General features: G+C 46.9%; 7 protein-coding genes across 7 annotated transcripts; 4 read left to right on the top strand and 3 right to left on the bottom strand.

The window, feature by feature from the left end:
• The first annotated feature begins 7,328 nt into the window (after positions 1–7,328).
• GGS25DRAFT_483226 (uncharacterized protein) lies at positions 7,329–10,854 on the top strand. The gene has a single exon (XM_049260335.1). The coding sequence runs from the start codon at positions 7,434–7,436 to the stop codon at positions 10,281–10,283; it is 2,850 nt and encodes a 949-aa protein (XP_049119327.1). The 5' UTR covers positions 7,329–7,433; the 3' UTR covers positions 10,284–10,854.
• A 1,283-nt stretch (positions 10,855–12,137) lies between these two features.
• Positions 12,138–13,894, top strand: GGS25DRAFT_201206 (glycoside hydrolase family 18 protein). The gene has a single exon (XM_049256803.1). It carries the CDS (start codon positions 12,375–12,377, stop codon positions 13,452–13,454), a length of 1,080 nt encoding a protein of 359 aa, XP_049119328.1. The 5' UTR covers positions 12,138–12,374; the 3' UTR covers positions 13,455–13,894.
• On the bottom strand, positions 13,889–16,843 carry GGS25DRAFT_201141 (acid protease). Its single transcript, XM_049256802.1, has 8 exons — positions 15,961–16,843; positions 15,705–15,866; positions 15,578–15,591; positions 15,377–15,446; positions 15,122–15,286; positions 14,914–15,008; positions 14,697–14,844; positions 13,889–14,636 (listed from the first exon to the last, which is right to left on the bottom strand). The coding sequence occupies exons 1-8, from the start codon at positions 16,391–16,393 to the stop codon at positions 14,323–14,325; spliced, it is 1,401 nt and encodes a 466-aa protein (XP_049119329.1). The 5' UTR covers positions 16,394–16,843; the 3' UTR covers positions 13,889–14,322.
• A 427-nt stretch (positions 16,844–17,270) lies between these two features.
• GGS25DRAFT_483252 (uncharacterized protein) lies at positions 17,271–19,160 on the top strand. Its single transcript, XM_049260336.1, has 2 exons — positions 17,271–18,063; positions 18,164–19,160. The coding sequence occupies exons 1-2, from the start codon at positions 17,695–17,697 to the stop codon at positions 18,677–18,679; spliced, it is 885 nt and encodes a 294-aa protein (XP_049119330.1). The 5' UTR covers positions 17,271–17,694; the 3' UTR covers positions 18,680–19,160.
• A 982-nt stretch (positions 19,161–20,142) lies between these two features.
• On the top strand, positions 20,143–21,735 carry GGS25DRAFT_513575 (bifunctional 6-phosphofructo-2-kinase/fructose-2,6-bisphosphate 2-phosphatase; the record flags this gene model as incomplete). The annotated part of the gene is made up of 3 exons (XM_049262897.1): positions 20,143–20,248; positions 20,394–21,097; positions 21,187–21,735. 3 exons carry the CDS (start codon positions 20,143–20,145, stop codon positions 21,733–21,735), a joined length of 1,359 nt encoding a protein of 452 aa, XP_049119331.1.
• A 796-nt stretch (positions 21,736–22,531) lies between these two features.
• GGS25DRAFT_519867 (uncharacterized protein) lies at positions 22,532–23,132 on the bottom strand (the record flags this gene model as incomplete). The annotated part of the gene is made up of 2 exons (XM_049263787.1): positions 22,532–22,837; positions 22,896–23,132. The coding sequence occupies 2 exons, from the start codon at positions 23,130–23,132 to the stop codon at positions 22,532–22,534; spliced, it is 543 nt and encodes a 180-aa protein (XP_049119332.1).
• Positions 23,133–23,339: 207 nt separating this feature from the next.
• GGS25DRAFT_519868 (uncharacterized protein) lies at positions 23,340–24,047 on the bottom strand (the record flags this gene model as incomplete). The annotated part of the gene is made up of 2 exons (XM_049263788.1): positions 23,340–23,728; positions 23,924–24,047. 2 exons carry the CDS (start codon positions 24,045–24,047, stop codon positions 23,340–23,342), a joined length of 513 nt encoding a protein of 170 aa, XP_049119333.1.
• Between the last annotated feature and the right edge of the window lie 196 nt (positions 24,048–24,243).

The following is a 24,243-nucleotide window of genomic DNA, read 5'->3' on the forward strand; positions in this document are numbered from 1 at the left end:
CATAGTTATTGACATAAACTAGAGACAATTAATGAGAGATCAATCACTCACCTTTTGGCGCAGCGGAATGTTCTGACAGCTATTGCCGAATCCAAAAAAAAAAAAAAAAAAAAAAAAAGTGTTCAATAGCATCACTCTCTTCATCAAAATCATTTCCGATGCCGAGTTGTGATAGATTAGAGTTTGTCCGGCGGACTATAGTATCCGCGACCACCATAGCAGCCACCGTATTCGGCTTCTCTTCCTCCCCCTCCTCCTCCTCCTAGGGAACTCCAAATGCTTCCGATATCCTGACCGAGCTGCTTCACGAGACCTAGAAACTGGTTTCTTTTAATGTATTTACTTCTTGCTGCCCAGTATCTATTCTCGAGTTATAGTTCCTTTGATATTCCTACTCCTCTTGTAGGTTTATAGCGGTAAGATAAATTTGCTATCGAGTTGAGGTAGGCTAACCACATATAGCGAGCGTGAGGGCAGATGTTCGTCTGGAATTAGAGCCGTCGCCCGTCAAGGTCTTCGATTGATTTAATGCTGAACATCTGGTATTATGTGCTCAAGTCTCGGGACGCAGGGGAGACTAGGACACCCGGGTGCCAGGACTGACTCTTGTAGCGTCTCTCAGTATCACGCCCACAGTGGCGTGGCCTTGCCGTTCGTGAATTCGTCTCATTCCAGGAGGTCCACCCGTTCCTCTCCAAGTGATTGAAAAATATCGCCCACCATCTTCTCTCCTTCTTTCTTGTCCATGGACTTAAGAAGCGCCTGATACCCGCCGGCACCATCCTTCCAAACCCACGAGCCGTCAGCTCTCCTCTCCCCAAACTGTGACAGGTGCTCCACCTCATCGCATTCTTCACCCGGAAATACTGTTTGAGATAGGGCATCTATCAGCCGGTTCCATGTTCCCTTGATGTACACAATCTTGACATTTAAGGGCCGGGGCTCCGATTCCTACTTGGTGTGGATCCCCGTCTACATTCGGGGTGTTTAAGAAACACGTCAACGGCTTGTGGTCCTTATATAACGGACACTTGGCGGACTTGGAAACGACGACAGGCCTTTCATCAGTGTAAACGCTAGGGCTTCTGCCTCTCCCTATTTCTCAGAAGCCGCGTCAGTGGCTTCAAGATTTCCGTCTAGTTATTAGTCCATTGCTTGCATGGGCTAATGGCACCCATAAAGGCTCTGATTTGGGGTTGGTCTGAAGGGGCCGGCCAGGTTCGTAGCTTTCCATAACGCTCTGGCTTGGTATATAAGCGGCCACCTACAAGCGTAGCCACTCGTCGTAGTCTTGGATTGAATCCAGATCTTCTGCCTGTTTTCTAAATGCCATGATGCTAGTGCCATGATGCTAGTGTATTCATAGAGTTCCTTCTCCATTTTGAGAACTTATAGATGAGACAATCAGTATTAGTAGTAGTCGGAATCGAAGGAAGAACGAGGCTTAAGATGCAGTTTCCTTCTTTTTGATGATTTGGCCAGGCCTGGGTTTCTGGTCTCTAATATATTGGCGAACATTGTCTCCAGAGCACGTTTGCTCAAAATTCTAAGTGGTACAGGTCCGGCTGGGCCCGAGAATCCAGGCGATTTAGGTAGATGGGATTTCTTGAGACTTCATTGTTTCTCGGTATACGAGCAGTTGTCAGCTCAAAAATGAGGGTTTGAAATATGACATGCCAGGGACTCGATTGATTAGGTCACTGGTATATTTATAAGATTCTAACGAAAGCCTTTTGATAAAGTTTTGGCTTGTGGATAGTAGCTTCTTCTTCCTGACGAGGTCTTGCGTTTAGGTTGCTACTATGCTGTAGCTACCTAGTTAGGAACTACCTAACCTAGGATAGTCCAGCAGGTTAAGTGAAAATGTATTCAAGTCCACTTTGATGCAATTGCCAAATTAAGCGGCTCAACTCGGGTTATGCTCCGTCCTAAAAGAGACAACATTCAGGTACAACCTTAAGTTGCAGTACATATGTATGTATCGAGCAGAGATAATCCTGGTAGTCATTGGGCACCGGTGAAAGATCCTTGGGGAAATCTAGATCTTTGGGCCGAAATAGATAGCCACGCCTGGCGTCTTTAGCTAATCTATGAAGTATGTACATACATAAGGTTATCGCCCCCAGGTACACACATGTATGTGTGTAGTATATCCATGTCGGTACCACAGTGGGTATTTAGGTACATATGTGATATGATGATATCAATAATCAATGGTGTTTACCACTTACATAGTACCATCGTGATGTTACTGATGTAGTATATAGCTTCATTTCGCGTTAAGCGGAGTTGAAATAAATCCATTCATTTCCATATTCCCGAATTACAACTTTATTACGGGAGCTTCATTTAGCAATCTATTAGAATTTAAGGAGGTATATCAGCACTGCCCGGGTACCTACATATGTATTGCTGCTATTGCATACTACTAAGGTACAGTACTATTGTAGTGGATCTAACTTACCTAGTAGTTATTGAACTGTTATTCGTCTGGTATGTACTCCAGAGTCTTGATCCACTTCAAGTCACGTGGATAAGTCCATGTAACTATGTACACCAATATTCTCTCGAGTCTCGGGAATCGGGATATCATTGTCATATCAATGTAGTCTAGTACTATATTAGTAATCGGTTAGACTTGCTCTATCAAGTGGCCCTACAGACATTGACTGATACATATGTATATATACCGGCATATATGTTAGGTATGTATCTGACCTAGGCATGATAGTATTGATGATGTTGACCGATGGAAAGCGTAGCCTACCTGGGTAGAGCTCTATGTTTTCACCAAGCGCCAACAACTTGAGGGAATTACATATTTTTACTCTCCTGTTCTAACTATTATCGGTAGAAAGCCGAGCACCGAAGTACCCATTTACGCATGTCCATGATGCTGTAGCATACCGGTAGCCGCATCTCGGTGCTCACCGACAGTTCGGGACCACCCTCCTACAGCTCCGGGGTACATAGTTTGACAGGTTCGCTGGCCAAATCCCATCTGGACTAGGGCTGGCGTGGATGGAAATGAGGGCTGAACAAAAGAGGTATGTAGAGGAAGATATATAGCCCTTCTACCTACCTTTTTCGATAAGGTCTGAATGCTGCGCGACAAGCCCGTTGCGGCATGTTCTTATCTCATCTAGTTAATACATAATTAGTATTCGTGCTTTACTCGTTTTTTGGACACACTTAGCCGGCAAGTTTATACCCTCAAATAACTGATGGATATGCCCATACCTAGCAAGCGCAACATAACATCTGCTCAGTGCACCTATGCATGATAATGGAACTAATAAATAAATTGTTGTGTGAAATAGGGGGCTAACGCTGGCGACTTTGCGACTTTGCGAATCTGAGGTATATGATTAAGGCATACACCGTGTCATGCATGAATAAAAGCTCGTCTTAGGAAATCAAGGTGGGAACCTGCCGTATCGCCGCGTGTGCTTGAGTAACGCATCGCAATCTAAGCCTCGCAGGTTGGTAGCCGAACCGGCTATTTGGTGCTACATCCTAATCTCGCAGCGTAAGACGCATGGCACCGACGCTGTCTCTTACGAGTTAAATCGCATCTTAGCATTTCTCTCATCTCACCACAGCACAGCAACATGCTATTAGAAAGTCATCTATGGTTACCCTCCTGGACGTACCAATCTTGACGAACCTTTTCTGTACCGACCCGAACTTTCCCGAAAGCGGGCAGAGGCATTCTAGTCTTCCCGATAAAGTGCAATCTTGAATGATTCTAAATGGTGGCAGATTCAGCCAGTCTTGGGTAGAATGTCGGCGATAACCTCTTAGATCGTTCAATGCTTATATGTACATTAGAATGGCGCCCAATAATAGGCAACTACCTACATACTAACCTAGTGCATACGCATGGGACATTATGTAAGGTCTAGTGATGCCAAGAGATAGCAAGCTCGATAGTGCCCACCTCAGAATAGTCATCACCACCACTACAAGATTCAACGAAGTAATATGTAGGCCTCTATAAAGCGATTACCCGAAACCTACAGACTAGGGTGATCGAGTAATAATTTTAGAAAGATTACCACCATGGTGTAGAGGAAGAAATATAAAGGGAAACGATGGGTTGGAAGCACAGGAGAAGGAAGAGGACGAGTGATATGGTTCTCCTCCTCAACTTCAAGATCTGATAACTAAGGTACCTACGCCGTATTCAACAAAAATATATGGAGCTTTCTCCGCCTCCGCTTCCTCTCAACCACAGATGTTATTAGGTTAGATATTCGGCTGATGTTTCATAAGTGTATCCTGCTGTCACATGTCACATGCAGGTCACGTCACATACAGGTCTCGAGTTGGGCTGCATTTACAGGTAATTAATTACATATATACATATATACATAGTATATAAATCTTGGCTAGAGATAACAAAACGCGCTGCTATCAGGCTGGAAAGAAACCCGGAGCAACTTAGCGAGCCTATGCAGGCAGCTGGACACCTGCCAGAGAGTAGTGACCATTAAATGTCATTACAAAGATCGCCAATGGAGAATGGGCAGCAGTATGATGTGACGCTTTTCTCTTCGACAAGAGACAAATAATCTGGATATATAGTGTAGGATGGGAGGTCATGTTTTAGTACTATGAATGTGTCTTACCTAGGTTAGGCATTTATCTTCGTTCAATGTTAGTGATGACTTGAAGGCGCAAGATACTAAAGGTTATGTATCCGTGAATGAAGTTCCACTAAACCAGGTACTTCTGTAATCATTAGACAGGTTACGAAGCACTTTCCACAGACATTGATAATGGTCGAGATTTTGTCTTGATGTAAGCCATACGTGCTATCAGCCTCATAGCTACCTCGCTAAGCTTATCAGCAATAAGACGGAATGTATCGTACTATCGTGAGGCTTTGTATTGAGTATGTGAGCTACTTAACCGAGGAAGGCTGCTAGACAGTCTAGACTAGACTAACAATCTCGAAAGGCCTAACTAGGCTAGTTCTGTTTAGAAGACGGCAAACAATTGGCAGCCTCTTTCTACATAATTGTACTGGGAACTGGCGTGTGAAAAGCATAGGTGACAGGTGTAAAGGCTAGGTAGAGTCAATGTTCATGAACTTCATGTAATATCTTTTTTTTAAATGTTGCTGAGTTACGCGGTACTTACCATTGGCTTGGAAAAGGAAAAAGAAAAAAGAAAAAAAAATTCAATGGAGATCTCCAGATATCGGCTGAAGATCAACGGCTCTTGCCTTCGATATTCTGGTTCTTGCCCCACCCTGAGCTCACAGACAGATACTTTATCTGCAGGCGTGGATGCCCCCTGTATATTTACCCTGTACAATACATATTCGATTCTGACTGTATGTACATACACAATAACTTAAAGGTACTACATTATGTAGAGTATATATATTATTATATCAATGATGTATGCAGGTGTTACATGAAGCCACTAGACATTAATGATGATGCATTCATGTTATAAAAGATATCAATGGATACATATTGATTCTCAAGTGCAATTGATAGACAGGTCCTAAGGCAGGTACTACTTGAAGTCATATGTACATATCATCCTGGGTACACCTTGTCACCTACATCATACATACTGGGTACTGTACAACATTGAAGTCACACATGACACATGTGAACATTGAAGATAACATTACATGTACATGTGTAGGTAAAGCAGGTACAGTATCTAGTACATACATAATAGTATTTAGATGCACATACTATATACTAGGTATCTTGCACGCACGAGGACAAACTTTTGAATATCAATCTGGATTGTAGTACTGGATTTAAATGTTGTTGGTACCTACTAGTACAATAGACCAGTAAGGTACTCCCTTGAATCCCTTCAATGATCTTCTTGATCTTCTTGATCTTCTTGATCTTCCTTCCCCCATTCCTCTCTCATCTCTTCCAATCGATCATATCCCTGCGCTCCGTGCGGCATGCCGATGGCTCCATTCATCTGCCGTCTTTGCGCGCGTTCAAGCCCGTCAAACCGTTTTTCTCTTCCTCTTGTCTTCCTCTAGAGCAATCCGGTATCCAGCGTCACCACTATCCACCATCCACCGCAGACAAGGATCTTGACCGGGTCTTAATCCCAGTCGTGATGGAAAATTAATTGATTGATCGAAAAGAACATCGACCGCTATACCAGTGGGCTTGGGATTCAATTGTAGTTTTTATTTTTTGTTTTCTTCATCACCTTTTTTTTTTCCTTTTTTTTCTCCTCCGTTCCTTTCTTTCCCCCCCTTTTAGGTACATACCTCCAGGGCTATCTATCTTTAGGATTTTATTAGACGTTGCTCCTATCTATCTATCTATTCGTGTCCTGTCCGCCCTATCTAGCTTCTTTCCTCCCCAACTTACTCCGTTGGTCTACTTAGTCCTGGACTTTCACTTGCTAGCTAGCTACCTGTCTAGACTCTACCTACCTATACCTACCTACCAACCAAATACCTGGTACTTATATTGCAACTGTTGTTTTTGACTAGATTAATGTCAAGCTGCCCTTTCTACTGCTGTTATATTTCAAGCCTAACATACGTACCTCATTGCAAACCGTTGTGACGATCATATCGAATTTGTTTCTGCTTTCTACTTATATTGGACGACGCACATGCACGGCGCATTACCAGCGTTGACGATCCACTCCTCGCGTCATTCTCGCTTCGTAATATACCTAGTTGCCATACTGGATCAACGCCCAAATTCGAGACGAACACCAAGATAATAAAAAGCCTACAGGACTTTTGGAATATGTCTGCGAAATACGGCGAGTTGTCACAGCACGACAATGATGATAACGATCAAAACGACGGCCTGTCATCTCCAATTCCTCTTTCTCCAGCTCGCTCGTCATCGCCTATGCCTTTTCTTCCAGCCTTTCAGTCCACATTTACTCCCTTATCGACGGATAGCAGCGACTTGTATTCAGGAGGAGGGATAGGAGTACGAGGTAAAAGAGAGAACCATGCAAATAATGGTAGCAGGGCCATAACTGGGGCCGGCGCAAGCATTGGCGCCATGGTCCAATCGTTGTCGTCGGCACGGGCCACTTATAACAAGCGTAGCGAATACGGGCTCCTATCTCCTGGCACTACTTCGTCTTCTCCTTCGTCTAGTCCTAAAAGTCCAAATTTAAATAACTCCTCCGTCAATGTGAGCCCGGAAACGAAATTCGCCTCAAAGAATGTCAATATTCGTAACTTCAATCCGAATGCGACCACGGATAGCACATTATTAGAAGAGAAGGAGCCACGATCTCCACGCTCCCAAGATCCTCAACAGCCTCTTATCTTCAAGCCGAAACCCATTATTCGTACTGCCTCCAAAAAAATTGTTCCTCTGCGCCACCCTACTCCTGATTTGAACACGCGGTCTTCTTCCTACGCCTCCAACATCGCCCAATTGGAAGCTACTGCTGAGAAGCTTTCCATGACCTCGTCGATCGAAGACGCAATTCGAGATCTGCATGAGGAACAAAAGCGAAACGACAGTCGAAGATCATCGATCCTAGCTGCAAGCATAGGCTCTATACCCGAAAACGACGAGCCCTTGTCCTTTCCCGTTATCAAGCCGCTCATGTCACCAGATAACTCTGCGCTGTCAAACATAACCCGAGTGAGATCTGGTTCGGGACCATTTTCACGACCTGAAGTTGAGGCTGGGAATGTTATGTCAAGACATGGTCCAGGAAAGAGTTCTGTACGAAGCGTAAGGTCTGCCTCCAAGCCGACCTTGACTGATATTGCTGAGTTGGAACCAACCACACTTACTCCGGCAGCTATGGACGAGGCGGACAAATTAGCCGAGGATCCAGGAGTGGAGGAAATGCTGCGAATACCAGAGCTGGAAGACATCGATCTGACGCCCAATGCAGAACAGTACGGCGCGTCAAATAACCATGATTACTGGGGCCAACCCATCGCTGAGAATCGGGCAAGTCATGTGCCTAATATCTACGATAACAGATCTCGGGCTGGATCTACTGCAACCTATGACCAGGCAGAGGGAGCTTTTGCCGATTTCGATGGAGCTCATTGTCCCTCTGATATTGATCTAGAGGATTCCTTGTTTATGTCCTCATTATCTAACGGGCCCGTGGTGGATATGCCCTTCCTACGACCGTTCGACCGGGATCTGGCCAAGAACGAAGAGGAACCAAACCCATCCAGGCCGGTTATATCGCGACCGATTGGTCCACCAACTGTCAGACCAAAGTCATATATGGACCCAGAAAGTGGTAACACCATGATGTACTACCCGGCACGTGTTCCACTGATGCTCAACCTACCACAGAAGCTATCCAAAAAACCAAAAGCCGAGGTCCGAAATGCTCGCAGATCACAGATTTTGAGCAAGATGTCGGAACCTAATCGTGAACCTGGTGCTCCTTGGTTACCAGAAATGCCATTCGAAACTCTAGGCTCCGAACCTACGCCAGCATCCGCGCCACTCGCCGGTCCTGATGCAGACGCGCAAATGACACCAGCTTCAGGCAACCAACGTGAAATCCAGCCGGGGCAAAATGAAGGAGCCGGAAACAATGAAGCACACGTGACCACTGTTGAGTCTGATAAACGGAAATCAAAACTTGACGGTTTACCGCCGCAACTTCGTGCCAGCGTTTTCTTCGATCTACCAGCCTCCGAAGTCCCGGCTATCCAACTCAAAGACGGTTCCGCAATGGCAACGCTGGACAGTATTCTGGACGCGTCTGCTAAAGCCCCTGTATCTGCTTTTACCGACCACGCTTTCGCGGGGTCACTGGGGTCGGAGGTTTACGGAGCTGGGAAGAAACGAAAATCTCACTTGAAAGTTGCTAGCGCTACCGATTTACTAGAACCCAAGAAACGCAGCTCTTTCCTACACCTCCGGAAACCAAGTGCCCTCAGCCGACATTCTGACACTCAGGAAGAGCGAAGGAATACTATTGCGGGAGGAACACGAATGGATGAAAGGTTAGGAGATGCAAACGGGGAAGATGAGGAGAGACAGCGGCTATCCGGTTCTATCGACGGCCGAACCCCTGAACAAGAGGAAGGGGAAGACAGTGAGGAAGAGCCCCTCTACAATGGACCTCCAACGACTTTATTAGCCGAGCTCCAGATCCGAAAGCAGCAACATAAGCTTCGCACACGGCCGATTACTAGCGCTTTCCCTAACGGCATGCACTCTACCCTTCTTGAAATGGACACAGTTGCCCAGATTGAACATAAAAATCGTAAAGGCAGAAAGATCAATCTCGCTTGGGAGGATCCAAATCTCGATGCAGCTGACAACTCGGAAGACGATGATACGCCGCTCGGCTTGCTTATGGTGGCTAAGGGCCAAGGCAATGATATGATAGCTGCTTTGGCCGAGATCAACCGACCACCTGGCTTGATGGAAAGGCGTGAAATGGAGGATAATGAGCCCCTAAGCCGAAGGCGGGACCGACTTCAAGGAAGGGAGGTTGGTCCAGTCAAACGACAGAGTATGATGACGCTTGGCCACAATCTCCATAATCCGAATGGCATGAATGGCAACCTAAGGCCCCCAAGCCCGCAACTCCAGGTCCATGGTCCCGAAGAGGAAGAAATTGAAGGCGAAACTCTTGGAGAGCGTATGCGGCGCTTGAAGGCTCGTGAGCAGGCCGATAATCTTCTACCTCAGGCTAGACCTGTCAGCTCCTCATTCTCTGCCGAACTCCTTGGCCAGATCAGTGATGCTTTTAAGGCAGATGACAGCGGTGGCAAGGAAGATAATCGAAAAGTTAAGCCGAAAGAGGAAGAAGAGACATTGGGCCAACGACGTCGTCGCTTACAGGCTGAACGTGAGGCCCATGAACATAGCATGGCTGGCATAATACCGTCAGGAGAACTCGGCAACGATACGGCCAAGGTCAAGAAGCGTCGATCACTTGCAGATGTGCTGGGTGCGCATGGATCGAAAGCTGTGTTGAGCGACCCCAGAGTAGAAGCCGAACGAGCAAAGCAGGAGGAGGGGGCCCGATATAGGCAGGATCAAGATCAGAAGATAGCCGCACTTCGCAGTCAGATACCTTCTAGCATTAGCACACCAAACTTGAATCGAGCCGGCGGTTTTATGGCTGGCCGATTTAACGATGGTACTGGCGGGAGTGGCCAACGAACCAGCACAGCTTTGGGGGCAAATGGTGGAGTGGGAGGAACCGCCTACCCCATTGCTAGTGGTCCAGGAGGCACGATGCCTTATGAAGGACAACCACAACAGCCAGGACATATGGATAGGGTGGAGCGATGGAGACAGAGTATCCTGCCATAAAGGTTATTCTGCCCGGGCTCTACGGGCGTCAAACACGCACCCCGCGAGAATTTAATATACGTGCGAAGTAAAGAAAGCCCGGTTTCCAAGTAGTATACATTTCCTAAGCATCGCGTGTGGCGTTTTCAACTGGGATCGGGGGTACCTTTTTTTTTTTGTCACTACTCTCTGTTGGATTTTGCATGGTCGGATTACAAAGGCAGCATTGGAGTTCAAAAGAAGTATATGAAGCACATATACGTACCTACTTATATACATATTTACATTAGGTCGACTTGTAACTACCTAGGTAGCATTAATTGCGTGGTATAAGGGGGGCGGGTTTTGTCTGTTTGGACGACCGTGGTAGGTGGGCACCAAAAGACGGTAATAGGGAAATTCTGTATTATCAACCGCATGGATGAAATATAAATCTAGAGGTCCATAAGAATGTTTGATGATGGAGTTATGACGGAGCTTTGATGAACAGCTTTGTTCTCGTTTATGATCCCATGCTCCGAGCAACCAAGCTCATCTCGAGGACGGGGCGAGACGTGCGGTACAGCTATGTTAGTTAGTAGGTATGAAGCCGTAGATATATCTCCAATAATCAGATTACTGAGGTCCTACTATACTAGGTTAGGTAAATAGAAAAGCGAGTCATTTTATATATGTGCATAGATGGCTCGCGTGACGGGTTGTTTCTGTTGTTTATGTTGTTGCTGTGGTTTTTGTTGTTGTTGTTTTGTATGGTATACCTAGTGCGATACAGTTTAGGGGGGCTTTAAGTACAAAGTACATAGTACTATGGAATGTAAATAGAAGTACAGCTAGGAGTAGCGGACGCGGTAAATGACGAGCCTCGCGTTGACATGTGTCTTAAAAAGTGAGCCGGTTAAACCTTAAAAGGACATGTCAGCGCCTCATGTATTCACCTTGGGCCGGTTCCAACCACCAGCCTCTTTATTTCATCCAATCTACAGTATTATCCGTCGAAGTCAAAGCCAAAATCGAAAAAAAAAAAAAAAGACCAAGGTCAATTCTATATACTACCTACGTCCATCTTATGCTTCTGCTATCAGCATTTACTCTTGTTAGAAATGCAATAATACGCTGATCTCCCTGAATTATATTCCAAGTTGTTTACTTACCTAGTAGCTACCATCGACGGTCAACTAACTCTATCATGCATGACTCTTGCCTCAGCCCACGTGTTTCGTCCATTATTCGTATGGGGTATAGATGATATAGATTCAAAGTGTTGCTGTCATTTTCAAGCCTATGTAAGGCTTTGGAGATGTCTGAAGGAAAGGTGTGGCACAGCAATGCCAGTCATGAAAATAGGGGGGTTGCTGACATCCTCTTGTGTCGATAGACCCTATTAGGTAACTAATAGAACGCACAGGGGACATAGCAGATGAATTGGGGGAGTAGTCTAGCATATAGCTAACTATAATTCTCGTCTCTAGCATCTTTCAAGTGCTAGTATCCATAGACGAGGCATCACAGGACAAAACACGACAAAACACGACATCTAATCACCCGCTAGCTGGTCTATGCCCGGTTGGTGTTCGCCTCACGGCCCCAGTGGGAATGATTCAACACATAGCCTGCTATTCTCAACAGAATACAAAATGATCAGAGATATCATTTACATAGTACGAGGCGGGAATTACCTAGTCTTGGCCAAGGGAACACCGATTCAACTGAATTCAATGAGATGGCGACCACTAGCCGTTGTCTGGAATGCATCGAGAAGTCTTAGGGGAAACTCTACTTCCGTCGCGCAAGCAGTGGTGAAGTGTTCAACCACCATGCTTAACCTTTCATTCTCGCTATAACTCGACGCCTTCTAAACTATGTATTTAAGTGCTGATGCTCTCCCAGTTACTGCTGAGCCAGTTCAGTCTCGCCACAATAAACACCACATTCATTTCTTGCTTACTCATAACTATCACTTGGCCTTGGCCATTCTATCGCTGAATCTTCACGGCTTATTCTGCCATACATACATCTAGTTCGAGCTCTCATATAGGCTCGCTATCACCTACTATCTTTATATTTCTGCACTGACATTCACTTTTCGTCAAGGCCGAAGAACATACACTCACAATGTTTCTGCAATCCGTCCTCACCGCTGGCCTCTTTTGGGCTCCAGCGGCCCTCGCTGGTTACAACGCAGGTGCTACGGACAATATCGCTATATATTGGGGTCAAAACTCAGCCGGCATCTCGAATGCTGATAAATCCCAAAAGTCTCTGGCTGAATACTGCGCCAACACCGATGTAGATATCATCCCCATTGCCTTCTTAGCCAAGTTCAACCCCATGGAGATAGACTTAACGAACATGGATGATGATGAGAACATGGGGCAGGAGATTGCTTCATGCCAGCAAGCCGGCAAGACCGTCCTTCTATCTATTGGCGGTTCCATGTTCACTCAGGGGCCCTCTAGCCAGCAACATGCACAGTTATTAGCTGACCAGGTCTGGGGCATGTTCGGACCTAAAGGCAACGCTGGCAACAGCATCACCCGTCCATTCGGCGACGCCGTCGTGGACGGCTTCGACCTCGACATTGAAGCAGTCCTCCCCAATATTGCACCCTTCGCCGCTCGCCTACGTGAGAACATTGACAAGGCCAATAGTGGTGGCAGCCGTAAATTTTACCTTTCCGCGGCACCGCAGTGTCCCTTCCCAGACGTCAACAATGAAGCCATTCTCCACGGTGACAATGCTATTGCCTTCGACTTCGTCATGGTCCAATTCTACAACAACCCCGTATGCGACATCCGTGTGTTTGCCGTCGGGAGTGACCCTAAGGAGGCAGGTTTCAACATGGCCCAGTGGGATGAGTGGGCCCGCTCGAGCAAGAACCCGAACATGAAGGTGTTCCTCGGCATCCCGGGCGGCCCCACCGCCGTCACCTCGACCGAGAAGGCATCGTACAAGGCCCCCAACATGCTCGCGCCCATCGTCGCCTACAGCAAGTCGTTCTCGAGCTTCGGCGGCGTCATGATCTGGGACATGTCGCAGGTCTACGCCAACGACGGTTTCTTAGCCGCCATCGCCAACGACGTCAAGGCGCCCGCTGCGTCCGGCGGCCCCTCCAACACGAACACGATGCGCCAGTCCAGCCACGCGCATGCGCGGCGATTGCGGAGAACCCACCAGCGGGATGTTCGCTTATGATGTTTCTTGGATGCGTTTGTCCTCTTTGTTCTGATTTCGGCCTTGGTTCTCCTTGTGTGAGCAGCGAAAGAAAGAAGGGGAGAAAAATAGCAAATAGCAAGGTCGTTTTTGAAAAAAGGGGGGAAGCGCAAAGATATACGACACGACCACAGCTATACCTGAAGGTGACGGCGACGAGCATCTCGGGACCAAATTGGGGATATGGAAATCTACGAAAAATGGTGATGTGGGTGAAACTGGGCGGATTTATTCTTGCAAAAAGCAGAAGCAAAATAAAAAACAAGATTTATCTTGATATATCACAGATTATGACGGGGGCGCCATTCCAGGGGCTTGTTTGGTTTACAAAACAAATATGCTTGGAATGGGCATTATATGAACCTATAGATACCCATCTCCGCCAGTGGGTGGAGATTTCCCCCCTTCTTCGTTTCCTTTTTCATTCCTTTATTTCTTATTCCCCTTTATTTCGGTTTTTTTTTTCTCCTATTTTTGTATATATAAAAGTATGTATACCTGTTCAACTTTCACAACGTTGCGGATTCTTTAGATGCTAAGCGCTGTTCCGATCCGAATTTCCCCCCTCCCCTGAATGTCTACTACCATCTGAAATTAATCTAAGGTTGCATTCTTACTCTAAACCTTTGTTAGTATAAAGTTAGACAGCTTGTAACTTTTACTTTTATCAAGCTAGCATTAAAAAAAAAGCATCTCATAAGGTTGCTTCGATATCCTGTGCTAATGTAAATCATCTACCAACGAAGGCCAAATCAAGGAAACCATGCCATTCTCCCTCCCTCACAACCACCACCTCACCACCTTTTAAGCAAACGACTTTTTTTATCATCATCATCATCATCATCACTTCCTAATAATACTGATGGCTCCAAAACTCCACCAGTCCGGACCCGATATTCATCGACACCACGACGTTCGTCAGGAACGTGACGCCCAGTATATAAGGTCCATCGCCTCCACTCGCAATCCCCGTCTGGCACAGGCCGGTCTCTGGATCTCGCTCATCCTGGCTCAGCATGTCCTTGGGATTGACCCAGAACGTCGTGTCTTCGATCTGGACCCCGAACCGCGGGGGCACGGCGTTGCACTCGGTGAAGTAGGCGTTGTAGTACCATACGTATGTTGCGGGCGGGTCGAACTGTGCGTTTACTTCTTCGGCTAGGTCTGTATCATATTATTATCATTTTTGATGAGCTTTCAATGTAATCGGGATTTTTCACGTACCAGGTGGCAGGTAGGTCAGCGATGTCGCCGTGTCTACGACGAAAGGATACCCGCCCTTGACGGTTGCTCCGCCGAACCTGAAGCCTTTCGGCACGATCGTGTAGAAAGATGGCTGGTAGTTGGTGCTGGCGCGGTCGATGATGTCCGCCTAAGTAAGGTAAGTAGGTGCCTAGTCAACACATGTAGCAACCATCGTGGCGAGGGAGGGGGGCTTTACCACTAGAATAGGGGTGGAGTCATATTTGCTGTTTTTGAGATCCACGGGTGGCATTCCACCGACGCTGATGGATCCAAGAGATGAGTTCCTAGATACTGCATTTATCATTTTAGCGCCTGCCAGTCCTTCGTTTGGTTGAAGGGAGGAATTGGGTTATCAAGTTTGGATTGAAGGGGAGTGTCGCAGAGAAAGCAGGAGCAACACATACTAGCGATAGCAAAGTACGGCTCAACCAATCCATTGGTAACCATCGAGGTGAAAACAGGTGAGTAGAGAATAGACTCATCACCCGGACCGTCGAGATCATTGCCCGAGTAGGCGTTGGTTAGAGACGGGTATGCGAGCCCCAATATGCCTGACGTGACATTATTGCCTGGCAAACGCCATGAATTAGCAAAAGGTTCCAAGTTTACACACCTCCAAAGTAGCATAGTCACGGGAGAATAGAAATATATAAACCAACCGTGCCAAGCCCCTTGACTTGCAATGGCTATTTCTTGATGGGGGACGGTTACGCCCGCGAGTTCAACGTCCTGGATAAGAGCAGGGGTGTTAGATGCTGGACATGGAACCCTTCAAAAGCAACAATATCCGTTGATGATGATGGTTTTTTAAGTTTGAGATCTCTTCAGATGTCTGGTAAGATATGCTGAGCATCACTCACCATGAATCCCAACACTATCCAAAAGAGTTAGCATTTTCTCTAATACGGAAGCCCAAACTCTCTCTCCCTTTCTCGCTCTGGATAGTTGGTAGTATAGACTTGTGTGGGGATATAGAGTCCTACTTACAACCTTGAACCTCTTCACCGTCTCCATACTCGATGGAGAAGTGCTGGTTGGGTATCGGCTCTCCCGTGAAGTTACCGCAAAAGGAAGGACCCAGCCCACAGTCTTCCACCGGGACAGACCCGTTGAGACTCCGTTTGCAGGTGAAGCTGGACCCTCTAACCCCTTTGTGGAAAAAAAAACACGTATAAGCGATTGAACAGAACCAAAAAAAAAAAAAAAAGGGGGAGGGGGATTAGCTGTCGGCTTTTGACCTTACAGGTATCGGCTGACCCCGAATCGATTATGACGTTCATGGGGATCCCGTTAAAAATCAGTTTCACCGAGTACTCGACGGCGTAGTAGTTGACAGAGGTCACGTTTTCGTATCCGGTGCCGCCTTTGCTTCGCTGGACTTGGCCGAACAAGGCAGCAGCAGAGCGCAGCGACCTACCTCCCGCTCCTGCGCTGCTGCCGCGAGACACGCGTGTCAGGCTTAGGTGGTTCTGGACCTTCCTCTTCTTCTCGACGACATCGGTGGTCGTCGTCGTCACCATCGGTTTCACACGGCGGAATTGAAAGCCGGGGAGGGAGAGCGAGTGAACGACATCATTTTCATCACGAGAATCGACCTGGGGCAAAAAGGCCGGGGTGGCTAGTACGGGCAAGGAGGTGAGTCCGAGGGAGCTGATAAAATACTTGAGGAACATCATATTTTTCGATGAAAGGAGAAAACTTGAGATGGAGATATTTAGGAGCTTGGGTTAGAAAAGCTTATGGAGGAGAGGTAAGGCGTTCTAGTGTGCGAGGGAGTTGAGACACATAAATGAGACAACTAGATGACCAGGACTAGATCTGAACGGAAGCGGGAGGGAGAATGGGCGTCTTGTGAGATAAATGGTCTAATGCTCAAGTTTTGAGTATCGATGGCCCTATTAAGTTCTCCCCGAAGTCGAATGTACCGGTTACTCTCCCATGGCCGAGCACTTACTTAGTGGTATTACTCTCGCATCTTGTGTGTCCAACGATCGCGCCCTAAACAGGATAGATGCTTGAGATACTGTACGTTTGTTGCGCACAAGTTGGACAAGGCAGATGAGCAAACCTGGGTACCTGCCTTCTATAGCAGATTATGCAGCGTAGATGTATAGGTGAGTAACGCGTGTGAGGCTTCACTTCTCCTAGGTAGGTTACTAGGCTACCTAGCACACATCTAATAGGTACACGTATATCTCGATATCGTTAAACTTGTATGCCTGGACAGGTGATTATACTTGGAAGTAGTTCTTATCAAGTTAGGCATATCTAGTCGAGCAATTTGAGTAGATGGACGGATGTTTGCTTTGGTAAGGAAACACATAGATAGGTGCTACCTTGTTGTTTTCAAGCGGTCGTTCTGAACTCGGCATTCTCACGCAGGATGCAGCTCGCCTTGTGGCCCGATGCGAGTGAGAATACGTATTTGTATTTGTGCTCGTGGGGTAATTGATAATTATTCTTCTTCTAAAAAAGATTAGGTATAAAGGTGTAATAACCTGGACCTCAAGTTAATTATCTCTCGATATAAACCAGGAGTAAGTCAAGTATCAGTACCTATCTAACCTAGGTATGTCTGACAGCTCGTACAGCGTCATGATGATTGGTAGTCGAGATAGCCCTACATATTCAGGGGTAATTGTACCTAGGTATGTAACCTTGGAACTAAATGTAGTCTGCTGGTTGGCCCCCAAGATGCCTTATTTCGCTGCCTAGTGGTGGCATGGATCCATTGGTGTAGCATAAGGGACCTGTAATAGTGGATATCTTCATTACAAACATGGCAAAGCTCAACAACCCTCTTTGAAGTCATAGTCCTTCTTGGTTAGGTCGAGATAACGTGGTTGCTTGGGTCTTTTTTTTCTTTTTCTTTTTATAACTGTTGCTGAGATTATGTCAGGTGGTTCCTCTATACATTACCATTTACTCTGAAGACAAAAAGAAAGCAGGTTGAACAGAAATAGGTACAAGAGATAGGATGCCTTCAAATCAACCTGCCACCACTGTGGCAAGACCGCTATCCATGATGAAGAAGTTGTCTCCATTTGTGTACTATTACGAACCTTCCGAGGCGGCTGTCTTGCCGGAGCCTGCTCATTCAGGCGTTCCAAGGCTTATTCTTATGGCATCTTGGATGGACGCTCGAGAATTGCACATTGCGAAGTACATTACCCAATACCAAGCCATCTTTCCCTCCTCGGCCATATTGTTAGTCAAGTTCGCTACCAAGGAGCTCGCTTCTACTACGGTTGCCAACAGGACCGTTCAACCCGCTGTTGTGTACATTCAGTCCCGGATCGAATCGGGATTTCTGTCAGTATCACCTATGCAGCCCGAGATCCTAGTGGTACGTATACCTACCTAGTAGTAATTGCTTGTCCTCCTTTCGTCATACTGTTCCGCCCGAAACGGGAAAGTGGTGCGCAATGATACTAACATGAGCGTAGCATTTGTTCTCTAATGGCGGGTCGACCACTATGAGGATTTTGTACGAGAATTTCTTATCCCAGATGGGCCATACCTTTCCACTCCATGCCGCGGTGTACGATTCGTGCCCGGGGCTATATGCATTTCTCCCGTCGTATAATGCGTTCATAATTGGCTTCCAGAAGGGATTTCTTCGGTTCATCGCAGCTCCGTTCGTTACGGCTCTTATTGTTTGTCTCTGGATCTGGCACCGACCTCTGAGGATGCTGTCCGGGGAGGACTTTTTAGCAAGGAATTCGAGGATTCATAACGATCCGACGCTGGTTAAGCAAACAAATCGTTCCTACATCTATGGCAAAGCTGACATAATGGTTGATTGGAGGCACGTTGAGACGCATATAAAGCAAGCCGCGGCGAAGGGGTTCGTGACGAGGCAAGAGCTTTTTGAACACAGTCCGCATGTGTCGCATATGAGAACCAACGGCGAACGATATTGGAAGATCTTTATGGAGACATGGAGAAAGGCCACGGGTTAAGAGTTACTCACCGGTGCTTGAAGGTATACATGCCCAGTATATTGTGGTAGTCTTAATACACATGTGCAGTGGATGGACACATTCAAATGTTCTTCAATCTATCCACCTATAGCCGTATTACGTTGTGACACACAAGTGCTCTCCGGTTCATTTACATCGGCAATGGCTGTGTCCAGCCAGCCGGCAGTATTGTATTCCCAAGTGGGGATTGGCGAGAAAAGTAAAGCCATCGGAAGTAGTCGGTTGCGGGATGATGGATGATAGTTATATGTAAGCGACCTTCTGGCTTTTGTATATCGGGTTGGATTAAATTGATTTAACCTAGATTGATGAATGAAGTACTGTACATAAAGTCTTAAGATGCCCCTTTCAACTTCAACTTTCAAGTTCTAGGTTAGTAAGATAACGATATCCGCCTAAACTTTGAAGTGATACGATTGAAGTGATACGAGAATGATACGAACCCATTGGAATTTTACCTTTTTTCTAATGTTCAAAGTTCAAAGTTCAAAGTCTCCTCTCCAAGAGTCTCCATGCCATGGATGTATCCAGGTAACTAGTTACATACTACTAAAATATAAAATGCGGGGTGCCGTTTCCCGGGTCTGCGGGTGCTTCGCTACTACCTAGTACTAACTATGTACTGTATTGCCCTTCAATGTTGTAGGTATAGCAGCTAGTGCCAGCTACGCATTCTCTATACGTAAAGTACACACCTTGGTTAGGTAAGTACCTCGGTACTGGTGTACCAGTTCATCCTATCCCGAGCTGCGGTTGGATCTTTTCATATCCACTACCCCGGCTAGAGTGCTTATGCCCTGTCACTCTGTTCCTGAGAATCCCGGTGAAGCTGCCCAATAAGCATGACGGAATATTGTGCATCACCGCAACTTTGTCTTCCAAAGCCCTTCTCTACATACCCATACCACAGTACACTCTTCAACACTTTGCATTTCTGCATGCAACAAGAAACCACCACCACCAACCTTGAACTATTGTCGGCTGTTTTTTGGCGCCTGATCAAGTCCTAATCAGTCCTAATCAGTCTTTTGTCTTAACTATCATAACCATCATAGCCAATCCCTATTATTATTTTTGATTTCTCGACTCTTCATTCTTGTATTTTGTTAGAATTGGGACTGGAATTCATCTACATGTTCCTCTTCCAGAACTTACCTACATCTAACTTACCTATACATACCTACCTAACCTAGCTACCTTAGTAGTTACCTACATACCTAGTACCTATCTACCTACCCATCTACCTATCAACCTACCTACCTACCTACCTACCTACCTACCTACCTACCTACCTACCTACCTACCTACCTACCTACTTCATACTTTTAGTATTGTACCTACATTCATAGTAGTACTACTTACTATACATACTTTCTATTCGCTTCACATGCTGAGGCTGCACACACACATACCTTACTTCTTATATTGCAAAGTTTGACACAATGGCACCTAAAATCAATGGCCGTGGAGTTCAGGCAGAGGACACCAAGATTTGTGTGGTCATGGTTGGCTTGCCTGCACGAGGGAAGAGCTACATAGCACAAAAAGGTATGTACCTACATATCTTACTTGTCCTTCTCCTTTCTACATGTATCTACATATCAACGATGATGTCCTTCCTCCTATTTTCCTCCATCTCTTACTAGTACCTTGTGAAACCTTCCCTAAGCTGACCTGTCTCACCCACCCAAAGCCCAGCGCTACTTGCAATGGCTCTCCATTGATGCCAAGACCTTTAACGTCGGCAACTACCGACGTCATGAAGCACCTCAACCTTCCGCAGATTTTTTCGACACAGACAATGCCGAAGGAGAACGTAGACGCCGCGCTGCCGCCGAAGCTGCTGTTGCCGATATGTTGGGTTGGTTTCGGCAGGGCGGCGTCATTGGTATTCTTGATGCTACCAACTCCACCAAGGATCGTCGAAAATGGGCCTACGACACATTGACACGCGAGGGTATCGAAGTTCTTTTCGTGGAGTCCAAGTGCGACGACGAAAATCTCATCATGGCCAACATCCGGGATGTCAAGACCACTAGTCCCGACTACAAGGGCCAGGACCCTGAGGAAGCCGCCCTAGATTTCCGTAACCGAATAAAAAACTACGAGAAGGTGTATAGGACGATCGACGCAGACGGCGATGAGAACCATTATACCTACCTCAAGATTATGGATGTGGGTGCCCAGGTCATCATCAACCGCATACAAGACTACCTGCAGAGCCGCGTCGTTTACTACCTGATGAATCTACATATCCGGCCGAGATCAGTCTGGCTCTCGAGGCACGGCGAGTCGCTATACAATCTTTACGGGCGAATTGGTGGCGATGCGGACCTATCTCCACGGGGACATCAATATGCCAAAAAATTACCCGATTTAGTCCGCCAATCTGTCGGCGTGAGTCCAAATCTCCACCCACCTTTCCATATGAACCATTCGAACGTGGTTTATGGCCCTGTTCAAATAGACACTAATGTACTCGGCAGGATGACCGACCCCTCACTGTATGGACCTCTACATTGAAGCGTACAATACAAACCGCCCGCTTCTTGCCTGAGAACTATAATCAGCTACAGTGGAAAGCACTGGATGAGCTTGATGCTGGTGTCTGCGACGGTATGACATACCAGGAGATCAAGGACGTGTACCCGGAGGACTTTGTGGCTCGGGACGAGGATAAATATAACTATCGGTACCGTGGCGGGGAGTCTTACCGTGATGTGGTCATCCGCCTCGAGCCCATTATCATGGAGCTCGAGAGATCCGAGGATATCCTCATCGTCACCCATCAGGCCATTCTCCGCTGCATATATGCGTACTTCATGAAGAAAGACCAGTCTCGCAGCCCCTGGATGAACGTACCGCTCCACTGTCTCATCAAGCTCACCCCACGAGCCTACGGCACGGACGAGGAGAGATACCAGGCTGACATTCCGGCCGTCAGCACGTGGCGTGGTAAGGGTAGCACGGCCAAACATGAGGACCCTGTTCCAGAATCGAATCTAGGCTTTCCCCCAGTGGTCACTTCCCATTAGGTTCGTATGACCTTTTATATCTTATTTTTTAAATTATTGTTATTATTATTTGGGTAACAATCGGTAGCACGATCATGAGCAAACACTAGGAACTAAATTATTATGTATGGATTTTGGAGCAGAAAAAAGGGCGAATATCCCGATAAGCATTAACCAGGTCATCCAAGGGGGTGGCTCGGAACGATTAATGGAGTAAATCTACGTATTGGTCGGAATTTTATAGCAGTCCGGCTTTGCGGATAAAAGGCCCCTTTAAAGCATTCCATATAGACTTGGGGGTGGGGGAAGGGTGGCGGTTCGTTTGCATGAGACCAAGCCAAGTCGTCTATGTATATCTATTTACTTATTCATGGGAACCGGTTGATGACGACGGTCTAAAAATCATACTCCTTTCTCTCAGGATTTGCACGAATCTACGTGGTCATCATGTTGCGTGAATGGTTGGAAAAGGGATAAAAATCAGAATCAGAATCCAATCTACGATAAGATCACCAGATGGAATGAAATGCTTCGAGTCGAAATGGAACTTGCGATTACTCTCGAGATGAGACACGAGTATGTTGAATACTATCGTGTCTTCCCTCTACTCTTTGCCGCCTTACTTCGATACTCTGATTTTTAATATAGGTACACAACACACCACCAACGCCTTCGAATGACAAGAAAGAATAAGTATGGAAGGGATACAATGACACAATATACACTTCCGCCACGATCTGTACGACAGCTTTCAGCATTCTATCACTTATACCCTCCGCCCACTTTACTTTACACTTGAGGTAGATTATCGGGGTGCTTAGCAGACGTCGTAGTTAGGCAGCTCCTTGCTCTGGTACACAAAGCCAGCTTGCCACTGGGGCGCGTCGACGCCGACGATGGTGCCGGCCTGGCCATTAGCGACGCACAAGGCCTCGGCCGAAATTAATTGGTTGCCGACGAAAGTAGTATCGGTCGAAAGTTGGGAGCAGAGGGAGCAGAAGAAACCCCAGCACGTGCCGTACTGGAACAACAGACATGAGTTGGCTGTGAGGATGAGAGGTTGGTCCAGAGCGAGGACCTCGTTGATTACGTTGTTGCAGTCACTGTCTGCAGGCGCGGGGCTCTGAGGTTGGACACGATTAGTAACTTTTTAAGTACAAAGAGATAGAAGGACAACAAACCGAGTTTCTGCATTCATATAAGGGGCTGGAGTCCGTTTCACGCGTCGACAGACCCGCGTCAGCGAGACTCTCGGGAAGCTGTTTCAAGTTCACAGCGTCGAGCTTTAGGGACGGGTGGATGTCAGACGTGAACTGACTGAGGCTAGCTGGCTGCGGCCGGCGTGGTTCTCTGTGACGTTCTGCGGCTATGGAAGAGGCCAGGCCCGCCACAAGAGCAAGAAAGAAGGTTGACTTCATGGTGTAGAAGAATGACTTTGCTTAGGCAGACAAGAGGATTGAATTGCGTGATGAGGGATCGACAGAGGCTGATAGTTCCGAGGAATTGGCACAGACAACATCTATCCCGACTGGAAGAAAAGGTATCTACATAATTTATATACTACTCTCGCCACCCCCCCTTTTCACCTTCCTTCCTTCCTTACTCCCCCCGGACTATGCACCTGCTTACCTTGCAGCCAGGCAAGGAGCAGAGGGGAAAATAGTCCGACGTATGTGGTAATCTTGAGCTCTAGGACCTGCCGAAATGAGGCATTGGGTGTTCTCGCCCTGATGGACAGATGATAACTGACGGTCGAGACCTGATTCTGGGCTCAGCTCGCAGTTGATCTGGAGACCAGGCGTGATGACCGTTTCTTGGTTCCCCCGGGCTGTTGGATGTGCCGGACCTGCCAGTCTGAATCCTGCCATGGGGCCTAAGCCTCGCAACCCCCCTAGTAGTGTCCAATGGAGGTGGGCTTGCTCAGCAGCTTGTAAGGCGCCGAGCTGCGTCCCAGCCGTGTGTACTGCGTCTGCTAGACACCAACATCCATGCCGAGCTTCTTCGATGGCAGACTCTAGAAGGCCGGGGAGGCCCGATTGTCGGCAGTGATACGACGTCTCTCCAGTGTTGACTCGAGCTTACTGCCGCCTCACAGCTACCCCTTTGAGATTCCTGTTCGCAAGACTGTCACACTACGTTGTAACGTGGTACTACCTCTGGAGCCCAATAGGACTAGGACACGGGAAACAGATACGGAGAGAAGGGTTACTAGTTGGGCCGATAAAGGGCACGGTTGGTCCACTGCTGCCAAAGGGAGTAGGCTTGAGGCTCATGGATATAGCAGCGAATAGGGAGGAGGGAAGATCCTCCGCGAGGGGGTCAGTTTTTGTCATGATTCATGAGAGGGAGGGTCTTTATAAGGACGCCGGCTTAGAAGTTGAAAATCTAGGTACCCTGCATAACAGCTGTAGAACAGTTCTCTGCAGCAGCAGCTATGACGGTGGACTTGTCTTAAGGAAAACCTGGATATCGGATACGTTTCTCCCTGGTGGAATCTACGTTTAATCTAAAGTGGCAAGAGACCATTGG

This window comes from Hypoxylon fragiforme, assembly GCF_022984875.1.
Source record: "Hypoxylon fragiforme strain CBS 206.31 chromosome Unknown GGS25scaffold_3, whole genome shotgun sequence".
Taxonomy (NCBI): domain Eukaryota; kingdom Fungi; phylum Ascomycota; class Sordariomycetes; order Xylariales; family Hypoxylaceae; genus Hypoxylon; species Hypoxylon fragiforme.

Coding starts and splice junctions, on each gene's coding strand:
- GGS25DRAFT_483226 (XM_049260335.1), top strand. CDS start 7,434: ATGACCTCGTCGATCGAAGACGCAATTCGAGATCTGCATGAGGAACAA.
- GGS25DRAFT_201206 (XM_049256803.1), top strand. CDS start 12,375: ATGTTTCTGCAATCCGTCCTCACCGCTGGCCTCTTTTGGGCTCCAGCG.
- GGS25DRAFT_201141 (XM_049256802.1), bottom strand. CDS start 16,393: ATGATGTTCCTCAAGTATTTTATCAGCTCCCTCGGACTCACCTCCTTG. Junction 15,287..15,376: donor AAGTCAAGGGGCTTGGCACG/GTTGGTTTATAT, acceptor GGCGTTTGCCAG/GCAATAATGTCACGTCAGGC. Junction 14,637..14,696: donor GCTGACCTACCTGCCACCTG/GTACGTGAAAAA, acceptor AATATGATACAG/ACCTAGCCGAAGAAGTAAAC.
- GGS25DRAFT_483252 (XM_049260336.1), top strand. CDS start 17,695: ATGCCTTCAAATCAACCTGCCACCACTGTGGCAAGACCGCTATCCATG. Junction 18,064..18,163: donor TGCAGCCCGAGATCCTAGTG/GTACGTATACCT, acceptor ACATGAGCGTAG/CATTTGTTCTCTAATGGCGG.